Raw genomic sequence first — 13,027 nt, 5'->3', positions numbered from 1 at the left:
GAGCTAAAGGAAGCCAGGGAAGCCAGGAGGCAGAGGTGAGGAGAGAAAGAAAGCATTCAGGGCTTGGAGGACAGTCAATGAAAAGGCAAAGAGTTAAGAAATGGAGTATCCTGTTTGAGAAACAGTAAGAAGACCACTGTGGCTGGATATGATAGAGTAGGTAAAAGAGAGTAAATTGTAAGAAAACTGCAAAGATAAGAAGCAGCAAGATTGTGAAGGGTTTCAGAAGCCAAACAAGATTTTAATATTTGATCCTGGAAGTAACTGGGAGTTATTTAATAGGGGTAGGGGTGTGTGTGTGTGTGTGTGTGTGTGTGTGTGTGTGTGTGTGTGTGTGTGTGTATGACATAGTCAAACCGGAACTTTAGGAAGATCTCTTTTGGCAGCTGAGTAGAGGACAGACTAGAATGGAGGAATCCAGGACATTTTGAAAGTCTGGGCTTGACATGATGAGAGCTAGCACCAGGGTGGTGTCATTGTCAGAGGGCAGGAGTGGGTGTATGTGAGAGATGTTGTAAAAGTAGAAACAGTAGGACTTGGCAATAGAGTGGATCTGGAAGGGTTGAGGATGACACCTAGGTTGCAAGCCTGGGTGACTGGGAGGATAGTGGTGCCCTGGAAAGTAATAAGTCAGTCCAAAAGTGGGTAGTGTTTGGGATATGGGGAGGGGGGAAGGATTTGTTCTGGACATGTTGAGTTTAAGAAGTATACCCATCATCCAGTGTGGAATATGTAATAGGCAGTTTGTGATTTGATACTGTAGAGGGCAGGAGACAGAGATTAGGGCTAGAAAAACATCTTAGAGTCATTTGTATAGAGATCAATTGAATCCATGGGAGCTTTTCCACCTGGTTGCACTCTTTGGACTTCTCCATTTGTTTCCATCCCACTCCCTCCTTTTCAGTTTCCTTTTGTGTATTATGTTCCCTTGTTAGAATGTAAGCTTCTTGAGGGCAAGGATTGTCTGTCTTTGTCATGCTTGTATCCCCAGCACTTAGGACAGTTCCTGACATAGTAGGTGCTTAATGAATGTTCATTGACTTAAGTGACTGATGAGATCAACAAATGAGATAATATCTGTAGAGGGAGAAAAAAAGAGGGTCAACTGGATATGCTGTAACTTTATGGTCTTAGATATTCCAACATTTTATTTTGTTTTAGTCTTGCACTTAGTGTTATACTTTTCTTCCTCCCTCCCTCCCCAATTTGACTGCATAAAAACACTTAATATTTCACTTGATGAAGCAGTAAGGCAACTGGTCCTAACTTCTGAAATAGAAGCTTTTATGTTAAGAGAGAGTAGGGCCAAATTTAGTCCTCACAGACAGATTGAGATGGCTTGTTTCTAGAAGATGATTTAATAACCTTTCAAAGTTTTCATTATTATTTTGTGCCTTGAGTCTGCAGTGGCTTAGTAGGGCTGTCATTCAGACCATTCACATTTTTTTATTTTTTAATGTCTTTAGTTTTCGCATTGCCTATATTTCTCCCTGTATTCTACCACATTTCCTCCTGGAGATTCATTCCTTATAACAAAAATTTTGTTTTTAAAAGAAAAAAAGAAATTTTAATAAGATCAGTCAACACATTAAAAAAAAAATCTAGCATTATATGTATGCTATAGCCACACCTATGGATCCCATTTATGCAAAATGCCATTGTCTTCTTATATCTTTTCTTTGGGGCCAAGCTTATACTTTGTATAATTTCACAACATTTAGTTTTACTTGTTTTGTGGTGGCTGTAGTTATTTTGTGTATGTTATTTTCTTGGGTCTGCTTTACTCTGCATCAGTTCATATAAGGCTTTTTCCATGCTTCTCTGAATTCATTGTGTTTGTTATTTCTTCCAGTACATTCACATACCACAATTTGTTTAGCTCTTCCACAATCAGTGGGAATTCCTTTTGTTTTCAGATTTTTCTACCATGAAAAGCATTGCTATAAATATATTTGTGTATGTGGAGCCTCTTTTTGTCAGAAACCTTCTTGGAGTATATGCCTCAAAGTGAGATCTCTGGGTCAAAGGGTATGGACATTTTAATTGCTTTATTTGTATAATTCCAAATTGCTTTCCAGAATGGTTATTCTGATCCACAGTTCCACCACTGCAGTCCATTAGTGTGCCTGTCTTCCCATAACACCTCCAACAGTGACCATTCTTGTCTTTTGTTATCTTTGTCAGTTAGCTGAGAGTAGGAGGTGAAATCTCAGAGTAGTTTTGACTAACATTTCTTCCGTTATTAGTACTTTGGAGCATATGGCTGCTAATAGCTTGTGATACGTCTTTTGAGAACTGCTTGATCATTTCCTTTGACTACTAATCTATTAAGGAATAGCATTTAGTCTTATAGCTTTCTGTTAGCTGTCTATACATCTTGGATGTCAAACCCTTATTTGTATGTAACAAATGTAATGCAAATACTTTTCCAAATCCTGTTGATCACTTCCCTTCAGGTATGTTAATTTTATTTGTGTAAAAACTTTTTCAGTTTCATGTAATTAAAGTTATCTTCTCTGTCTTTTGTCATTGTCTCTATTACGTTGTTAATGAAATTATTTTTGAAGTTGACAGAAGAGAGCCAAGCACCTGATTCTTGTGTTTCTTGTTTTGTAGGGATAGCATCATCTCTAGATGTCTCAGAGAACCCAGGAAGTATACAAGTAGCTCGTGGCCAGACAGCAGTGCTGCCTTGTACATTCACCACGAGTGCTGCCCTAATTAACCTTAATGTCATTTGGATGGTCATCCCACTCTCTAATGCCAACCAGCCTGAACAGGTACTGTTTTCAGTGTAATAATATTTTTGTGTCTGACCAGGATCACCTCTTATCTGTTAGACATTTAGCAAGAGCTAGTAAACTATCCAATTTGATACAAGTGACATTCATGGAAATTCCTGTTTAAGCAGCTCTGAGCATTGCACGTGTGTGTGTGTGTGTGTGTGTGTGTGTGTGTGTGTGTGTGTATGTGTGTGTGTGCCGGAGGAATAGACCCAGTCTCCTGGATATCAACTTTGAAATTAGCCAAGGGTAAAAGGGCCCTTTCTGCAGTTTTTACTGCTCATATCTCATGTGAATTGGTAACAACCATGAGAACTGAAGAAAAAATAAAGTATTTAGTAAAGATGGGGCAGTAAGCACTGATTAATAAGAGACCTTTGTATTTTAATACAGGCATGCTCTAAATAATGTAGCCCTCGACTAATGTTCTTCCTCAATAATGTTGTTAATAAGTTATAATCAAACTTCACTTAACATTATGGTAACATCACTGTAGTGTTTTTTGACTTGTTGTCTATTTGTAACATTTATAACATTTCAGTTTTGGAGGCAATTGCCTCCCTCCCTGAACCACAGCCCTCCCTGCTGTCTTCACCTGCTCTGCCCCCGTCCCCTAACTTATGTTATGTCACTTTAACATCTGTTTTCAAGGAGTTGGTTAATGAAACTAGACAGGTTATGAGTGTGATACATAAGGAACTATGATTTCATTGCTGTGGGTCATACCTTCCACTGATGTGGATTGAAATCCTCTCATGTTATTTGTGAGTTACTGTGGCTGAAAAAGTTTTGTTTTCCAACCCTTTGGTGATAAACCATTCTGTCTTTGGCTACACTGGTTTTTGGGCAACAGACCTATAGTCATTTGCCAGCCTTGTACTCAAAACTAGTCCAGCTTTGTGGGATCTTGCCAGAGCTTATTCTCCATGGGTATAGACAGACCTTCAAGATAACAGCATCATTCCCAAACCAGAATGTGGTATCAGTCAGACTTTAGTGAAAGATTGCTAGTCATATCAGTAGTAATAAAGAAATAATGTAATAATAATACCACTTAAATTTACTCAACAGATTTCTTCCAAAGTGTTCAAAAGTACATTAGAGCACTCAAGAAAATTAGCTAGAATTAAGGTCTGAAAGAAATGACAGTCTCTTTAAAAAAAAGCATATGCAAGTAAAAATTGAAACTATGACTCACTAAATTAATATTTTACTTGCTCAGGTTACTAATGCTCATTATTACTGCTAGATGTATCTACTTTTAACTAAAGATCCATACTAGTTAATGTTCATTGCAGTGAAAAAAAAGTGTTAGATTAATGAATTGTGCTTTTGTATACAATTCTGTACTTAAAAATAATTATTGCATTTAATAAGATCTTTTATCTCACTTAGACGTGTTAACACATGAAAGTATTTGATGAACCTATCTTTGTGCTATGAAGTTCAGGCATGCTTATGAAGTATAAACGACTGTCATTTGTTAAAGACCTATTACTGGAACAGTTATTTTTGGTAATAAAATTAGAACTAGACAGAAGTCATAAATTTATTAATTGTTCTTCCTTGCTGTGAATATTAGTCAGTATTCAATCTCTTAACTACAGTCATGATTCTGTGACCCAATAATCATGGGAAGGGTAGCGTTGATTTTCTGCTGTTAAAAACATTTTTAGAAACTATACTCAAGGTAAACATATAGATATTATCTCTTTACTTGTGGAGTTGGCAGAAGAAAGTTATCATCTCCATTTGACAGATGAGTGTTTAGAGCCTGGAGCAGTGATTCTCAAAAGGGTGTTCTGAGGACTTGGGGAGTCCCCAAAACCCTTTAAAGTGTTCCTTGAGGTCAAACCATTCTCATAATAATATTAAGATAATATTTGTCTATTAAAATGCTCTGCCCTTTTCCAACTATATATTTGCTTGAGGCCAGATTTTCTTCATATGCTTCAAACAAAAAAAATACCAAAACAGGATTGAATGCAGAAGCAGATATGAGACTCCAGCTGTCCTCTATTAAGTCAGGCAAAAAAAGAAGTTTGTAAAACTATGTAAAACAGAGTCACTCTTCTTCCTTTTTTTGTTTTAGAAAATGAAGTTATTTTTTATAAAAATATGTGATTTATGTTAACATGTAATGGGTTTACTATTTTCTTAAATGATTTAATAAATATTTTTTAAAATTTAGTTTTCATTTCTAATATAGTGAAGATTGATATATGTATATTCCACATAAAAGCTTTTTGGATTCCTCAATATTTTTTTGAGATTTAATTTTATTTTTTTCAGTTAGTAAATATCTATCCTCCCTCCTTCTCTCTCTATTCTCCCCCTAGTTGAAAAAGAAAGAATAACAAAACCCTCATTATAAACATAGATAGATAGTCATGCAAAATAAATTTCCACATTGGCCATATCCAAACTCAATAATTTTTAAGAGTGTAAAGGAGTCCTGAGACCAAAAAGTTTGTGAGAACCATTGGCGTAAAGGAGCCAAATAACAGAATTTGTGATCATTGCTTTGTTATCTGACTCTGAGGGATTGTCTCTAATATGTACTAATACCTACAGTCACCCAAGCAGCTTCTGTCATAGTCTAGGAGAAGGTTCAGTTGCAAATTTAATTTATCTCTCTCTCTCTCTTTCTCTTTTATTGCAGGTCATTCTGTATCAGGGTGGACAGACGTTTGATGGTGCCCCACGGTTCCATGGTAGGGTAGGATTTACAGGCACCATGCCAGCTACTAATGTCTCAATCTTCATCAATAACACGCAGCTGATGGACACAGGCACATACCAGTGCTTAGTCAATAACCTCCCAGACAGAGGTGGCAGGAACATTGGGGTCACTGGGCTTACTGTTTTAGGTGAGTTTTAAAAAGGAATCAAGGTTTTTGTCTTTACATATAAGTCTAGTTATTGTTTCTGTCACTTGGTTGCTTGGTTACCCCATTAGATGGTTTCTATCTCTTCTGTCATTATCATCTCTAGGGCATTTTCCCCATGTGTCTCCATACACCTGTATTTTCTGCCACATTATTTCCCAAGTGCCTCTCTGAAACTTATCATTTAGTTGTGTTCTTCCTAGATCAAAATTGACTTTTCTGTTGAGTAAAGTAAGTCAGGAAGTAAGACCCTGATGATAGGATAAGGAGAAGGATAGGGAGGGACCTTTGATTAAATATCACCCCCAAAGGAGAAGTCTCTTCCTGGGATTGCAGCCATCATTTGCCACTGGCCCGAACAGGTTTTAGTCACAAGTAGAGAGCAGCTGTCTGACTATCATCACTAGGGTAATTCTGCTGAAATTAAACTTTAATCTTTGGTTTCCCTGCAATCAACATAAAATGTTGTCCCATGTTGATTGTTTTTGAAGAGTTAGCTGTCTGGCAGGCTGACTCAAGGTGATGGTGGGGCTGAGGAGGGAGAGCCACCTGGGTCTTGGTGAGATTGGGGGGATTCCTGTAGGATATCCTCTAATTGTAGTAACTGATAGTGGTGATGCCTGTCCCCTGGGGTCCTTTACAGGGTGGTTGGGAGTATCAAATGAGGTGAAAGTGCTCAGTAAATTCTAAAGCACTCCTAAATAAGGTATAGCGATACAAGAGTAGAGAGCCTCTAGCAAATTCCCAGCTCTCTTAACTTGACTAAGCTAGATATTTATTGACTATTCACGTCCTACTCCCTCCAATCTACACTCCTCCCAACTGTCTTTCTTTCTCTTCTACTCTTGAGTGACTTCACTAAACTGGGGTCTGGATATTTATTGTTTCTTTAAGTCAGTAAGTACTATTCCTTTGCTGTGTCCTTTCCACCATATTCAGCCTAGTGTGGGATCATAGGATTTTGAGTTGGAAGGTGCCTGAGAGATCATCTGGTTCATTCCCATCCCTCATTTTACAAATGAGGAAGCTAGAATTTCAGGAGATTAAATGACTTTTCCCAAATAGTAAGTAGCAAAGCTCTGGATTCAAACCCAAGTTCTCTGACTCCAAAATCCAGTATTCCTTCCTCTATCCTATGCTGCTTTCCCCTCAATCCTCAAGTAGAATTATGACGGTTTCCCCCCCAAATTAACAAAATACTTATGAAATTGAGAATTATGCACATTTTAAAAAGAACACATCACCATGCTTTGAAGTCGTATCACTGAGCCCATCTCTCAACTAGAAGTTATCTACCCCTTTCCCACCTCAGCCCAACCTCCTGTTGTCCTCTCTTCCTTTATGTTTAAGAAATGTGTAAATAAATAAGGTGACGTAAACCCATAGAAGATGTGGCAGCTCTCATGTAGTTATATGCCATGCTGCATCTATTAAGGTGACATAGGCAGTACATTTGTGCTCAGAGTTGTTTTTCCATTAGTGGTGTTGAGTTATACCTGGTTATCTACACACTTTCTTAGTCTTTCACAAGACCAGGGACACAAACTTGGGAGATGAAAAATAGGGGAACACTTGGTGTTTGAAAGAAGAGGCAATAAGAGTTGTTGAAAAGCCAGTAGAGCTGTGTGATCATTAATTGGACTTGGAACAGTATTGCCTTGCTCTCTCTGACTTGGGAGATACATCTAATAACCCTATTCTATGGTTGTCATTTCTTACCTTTCTCTCTAAATATTCTCTTTTGTTTTCTTTGTGTCACCTGTACTTTGTTAATTACTTTAGATTGAAAACCTTTAACTTAAAATTTTCATCTTAATGTTCATAAAATACCTAGCATGTTGTTGGTAGCAAATAAATACACTTGGTTCTGATTATAGGACTGTTAACTAGTCTGAGAAGAATTAATTATAAGGCAAATCCACCTTAAAATCCCATGCAAGAGGGTTTAATTTGGAAAGTACCACAAGGAGGCATTTGTACTTTGGAAAGAACACTAATTAATTCTAAAGTCAGAGGAACTAGATTCATAAATCACCTCTAATACTTACTACCTATGTGACCTTGAGCAAGTCTGATGATGATGATGATGATGATGATGATGATGATGATAGCTAACATTTCTGTAGCACTTACTATGTGCCAGACACTGAGCTAAGTGCTTTAAAAATATATAAATATTATCTCATTTGATCTTCACAACAGTCTTAGAGGTAGATTATTATCCCCATTTTAGAGATGAAGAAACTGAGGCAAACAGCAGTAAATTGACTTTCCTGGGGTCACCCAACCAGTAAATGTCTGAGGCTGGATTTGAAGTCAGGTCTTCAGGTCCAGTGCTCTCTTTTCTGTGCCACTTAGCTGCCAAATTTAACTTCCTTGGACCTCAGTTACAGATGGAAATCTGTAAAATGAAGAGTAGGACTATGTGGCACCTGAGGTTTCTTCCGGCTCTGCCTTTGTGGTCTTACAACCTTGTTGTAAGGCAGTCTTACCTGGAAGGTGATCATTTCCATAGTGTGGCATCAGGCATATTACCATGAAGTTCCAGGGCACATGCTTAATTAGGAGATATTTTGTTGGTTATCACTTCGCTGTGAGTTAGAGGATACTTAATCCCAAGTTTTTTTCCTTTTGCAGTTCCCCCTTCTGTCCCACTCTGTCGCATTCAAGGATCCCAGGACATAGGTAGTGATGTCATACTGATCTGTAGTTCAGAAGAAGGTATTCCCCGGCCAACCTATCTCTGGGAAAAGTTGGATAATATCCCCAGGCTACCTCCATCTGCTACACAAGGTATTTGTAAACACAACCTGTGTTGTTGCTACAAGCACAAATGTTACCAAGTTTATCATAATAATGTTCAGCTGTCACTGGTTTTGCCATGTAGATTTTGAAAAATAATATTGTGTTGAGTTCACAGAGATGCTGCCTTTATTACTGTTTTGTGTGTGATTAACCTTTTATATTAACAGAACTGCATTCTTTACATCTCTACATATGCCTTATTTATGAAATTACCATCTGTATTCATTGGCATCTGTGATGTCTTAAGACCCATAATTACAATGAAGTTTTACCCATAGATTTGCTTTCTAGGGGCACGGGGATGACAACTATAAATACCATCCAATTTTCTCCTTTCATGAAAATGAAAATTTAAAGCTAAACTTTACTTTGTTATTTTCGGAGCATGGCAAGGGGTTGAACCTCTCTTAGCACAAAGAAGAAGTATGTGAAATTCAGGAGACAAATATCAGGCACCTGCATTGTTCTGGTCTCTGGGCATGATACAACATTTAGATGAGACGCAGGTTCCTGCCCTTATAGGTTTCTGCCCTCATAGGGCTTATAGTCCAGAAAGAGAAAGTTTCAGGATAAGAAAGAGTTTGGCAAAGAAATATTGGAAGGGAAAGTTCAGGTATTTACTGAAACTGAAATGAAAAGAGGTAGCAATGAATAGGGTAGCTGCTGTTCTTTGCTAAGCCTGGAAACTTTAATTTGATATTTTAGAAAAAAAATTTGCATTTTATTAATAGAAGTAAAAGAAAATTTACCAGAATTATGGATGGAATCTGCCACTTTGGGAAGAGAAGATTTAGCAGTCCTGATTGTTGTATCTTACCCAGTACATAGAATGTTTAGTGTAGAAAAGTTGGGTTAAGCTGATGCAGCAAAAAACAAAATGGAGGCTGGTGGCTCTCCTAGGGAAGGTGAGTTGCTGAGTTGGGCATTTCCACAAATTTAGAGTACTTGGGGAATTAGGTTTAGGTAAGAGTCCCAGTGACCTAAGATGACCTAAGTGACCTAAGGGTGGGTCCTAAGTGACCCAGATTTGCTTTCCATATAGCCAAGATTCACTGTAATTTTTAAATTCAAACAAGTATTAAATGCCTACCATGTAAAAGATGTGTCTCATCCAAAGAAGAGTTTTAAAAATGAAATAAGACAGTGTCAGTCCTCAGTGAGTTGTGGAGTCTAATGGGAGAGCTAAGACGTGTACACAAATGATGAAAAAAATTATAATATGCTAAAGTGAGAAGAAGTATCAATATATGCTAGGAGAGATTTGTCATAATTATGTATTTCATAAAATATGTTCAGGCACTCTCTGAATTAAGGATACTTAACCTGTTTTTCACACAGAGTCCAGTCACCTTCAGAGCTGCCTTATGTAGCAAACAAGTTGTCCTGGACCAATGGTGCCACCTGGTGGCTTGAGAAAACTCTTTCCCAATTTCTCTTCCCCCACCACCTCCTTTCTTCCCCTCCAAGAAAATCTTGTCCGCTGTACTCCTCTTTCATTGTTCATAGCTTAGAGAATTGTTCCCTAGGCAGTCTTTCTTCTGAGAACATTAACTCATCATTTTAAATCTCCTTTATTCTTCCTCCATTTTCAGACTTTTGCCATATTACCTTGAGAAGCTCTCTTCATTCCATTTGTGAATCAAAAAGAAAACCTTAATCATGGCCAATACTTATAAAAGCAGTGGTATGGATATGCCTGCTTCAGTGAAAAAAGAAGCCCTAAGTTTTAGTATGAAATTAGAATGTAGAACCAATAAGGTGGTGTCTAAACCTGAAAAGATACTCATAAGTTTCTTTCAGAATATATTCTGTCTATTATGTTTACCTCTTTTTTCTGTTTCTCTCAATTTGCTTTCTTTAAGCCTCAACATTAAAAAAAAAATTCCTGTTTGGAGTAATTATTCTGTTTTTTAGATGAATTGCATTAAAGTGGTATTGCTTTTGGCTATTTTAATTGCATATTTTCAGTATTTCAGTAGAATTACATATTCACTAACTTGAAGGTAATCCTAGAGACAGCCAGAACTGACACTATTTTTCTTTCCAAAAAATTTAATTTTGATTTGTTTTTATTTTCAAATACTTTTCTGCCCCCCCACCACCCAGAGAGCAGTCCCTTGTTACAAAAATCAAAAAGAAAGAGAAAAGAAAAAGTAGTTCAGCAAAACCAATGACCTGAGTCTAACAGTGCATTCAGCGTTTCAAACTCATAGTCTCCCATCCCTGCAAAGAAGTGAGAGAGAGGCATTTTCTCATTTCTTCTTTAGAGTCATTATAATTACACAGCATTCAGTTCCATGGGTTTTTGTTGGTGTTGCTCTTCCAATTCATATTATTGTAGTTATCATTTTGTTGTAGTCAACAAGTATCAGCAAGCATTTATTAAGGGCTTACTGTGTGCCAAACACTGCACTAACCACTGGGAATACAAATGCAGTCTCTCCTCTCAAGGAGACTACATTCCATTTGGGAAAGACAATGCATAAAAGAGAACTGGAAAGTCTGGGGTTAGGCGGTTGGTCACCAGTTCAACTAGCTCATCAGAGTTGCTCAATCAGCTTCACAGATATCTGATAGATATGGTTGCTTCCCAACAGGTTATGAGGTTTAACCAGTAGTGGTTCTTGCTTTTGAGTACTATGATCATGGTGCCTTATTCACCAGGATATTGGTGTGGCTACTGACCAGTCTCAGATAAGGTATCATGGGAGGGTTGAGGGGAGAAATACAAGAAGAGAAAGAAAAAGAGAGAAAGCTCTGCTGAAGGACTGGCCAAATTCTTAACCAATTGTAGCACTATTCACCAAACCCTTGGGTGGTCCATCCAAGGGGAGTACTAAATTGTGAATCAGGACAGTTTGGCTGCTTCAAGCCTGCATCAGTCCCTGAGCCAAGCCTAAACACAGCCCCCTAGCTTTACTTGACTGTATGTGGCCTGAACTTCCAGGTACTCACAGAGAACTGTTAATCCAAGGATAAGGGCAGTCAGTCTAGTTTTTAGATCACTCAAGTACCAGTCTGGGTAGCCACCAGGTTCTTCCTGTGTTCAATTTGATTCCATATTGTTTGGTCTGCCCTTACTCGATCCAGAAGTTACAGAGACTTACTCAGCTTTGATGGTATCAGAGAACCTTTGCATTTACCTAGGTTGCCCATCAGGAATCCCATTTCTGACATAAATTATTGGTTGAGAACAAGACCCAAAACCTAAAAGAGTTTTAGAAAGAATTTTATTAAGTTGGTTCAACAGAGGAGAGAGCCAGAAAAAGGTATGACTCCTTCTGAGTTTCTGTGAGGTTTACATAGTATAGAGTTCAAACAAGGGTGTGAGGACAAGCAGTTAGATAGCCAGCATATAGAAGACATTGCTTGGGGCAGCTGGGTGGTGCAGTGGATGAGCACTGGCCCTGGAGGCAGGAGGACCTGAGTTGAAATCCAGCCTGAGACACTTGACCTTTACTAGCTGTGTGACCCTGGGCAAATCACTTAACCCCATTGCCTAGCCAAAAAAAAAAAAAGGAAGAGATTTTCTTGATGTGTTTGTCATCTGGTAAGTATAAATACTCCATAAAATTTTGGGACAAGCCAAAAACTGTTGGGCAGGCCCAAAACAGAAGCATCTTGGTTGGACCCAAGATAAGACCTGGGTAGGATCTGAATATATCTTGCAGCAGTCTTCAGCTTCTCTGGAGGGTCTCTGAGGCCAGTAACATTCTGGACTTAAATAGCATCTTGCCACCTAAAGCTAAGTTCAAACAATATTGATAAAATAAAGTATTTTCCCCACAAGGAGGAGGTACCCTTGTGTGGGGTCATGGAGGAGAAGTTTGGCACATAGTAGTCACTTAATAAATATTTATTGATTGATTGATTGAGAGGAGTCAAGGAGTGTATATATTGCTGGCCTGGGAACTTCCTCAAAATGTTCCAGGAAGAATTTATGAAGGGTAGAACTATAGGAGGGGAATGATCTTCCAGTTCAAGAAGGCCACAGAGGTAGAGGCAACTTATTAGGTGAGAAGGCTGCTAGGAGATTGGAGGAGAAGCCCAGAGAGTCAGGTAATACTTGGCAGTTTATTTTAAATGAGTGATAGGAGAGAGAGAATATTAGAAGATATTGTAGAAATCTCAGGTGAAGTAAGGATAGTAATGTTATCAATACAAATGGGGAAGCAAGAGAAGCAGACTGTCTGGGGAAAGATGATGAGTTCAGTTTGGATAGATACAATTTGAAGTGCTAGTGAGAAATCCAGGAATAGATATCCCACAAACTACTGGAAATGCCGGAAGTATAGTTCATTCCTACTCTCAAATCAGTGTCAGGGCCCTGTATCCTCTGACATAGATACACCCAAGAGAGTACGAAAGGGCTCAAAATGCTCAAGGATGCATTTTTCACTGAGCTTGTAACAGAGTCAGCATTGCCTGACATTTCAGTGTTCTCTACAAATAAAACTTAAGGCAACTTGCAGTACATTTTGACACACAAAATTTCCTCAGAGATATCTGGGGCACAGACCCAGACATAGGAAAAACCATCCAGGAAATCCA

At 38.2% G+C, this 13,027-nt stretch overlaps 1 protein-coding gene across 1 annotated transcript in view; it reads left to right on the top strand.

The window, feature by feature from the left end:
* IGSF11 (immunoglobulin superfamily member 11) overlaps positions 1-13,027 on the top strand; it is a 189,020-nt gene that overhangs the window by 152,950 nt on the left and 23,043 nt on the right. Inside the window, exons 2-4 of the mRNA XM_027867686.1 lie at positions 2,617-2,780; positions 5,446-5,653; positions 8,309-8,464. Of these exons, the coding sequence (XP_027723487.1) occupies positions 2,617-2,780; positions 5,446-5,653; positions 8,309-8,464 (528 nt within the window). The remainder of the gene's footprint in view (positions 1-2,616; positions 2,781-5,445; positions 5,654-8,308; positions 8,465-13,027) is intronic.

This window comes from Vombatus ursinus, unplaced genomic scaffold, assembly GCF_900497805.2.
Source record: "Vombatus ursinus unplaced genomic scaffold, bare-nosed wombat genome assembly UNPS02001419.1, whole genome shotgun sequence".
In the NCBI taxonomy this organism is placed as follows: Eukaryota; Metazoa; Chordata; class Mammalia; order Diprotodontia; family Vombatidae; genus Vombatus; species Vombatus ursinus.
This window is presented reverse-complemented; position numbering and strand designations above follow the sequence as displayed.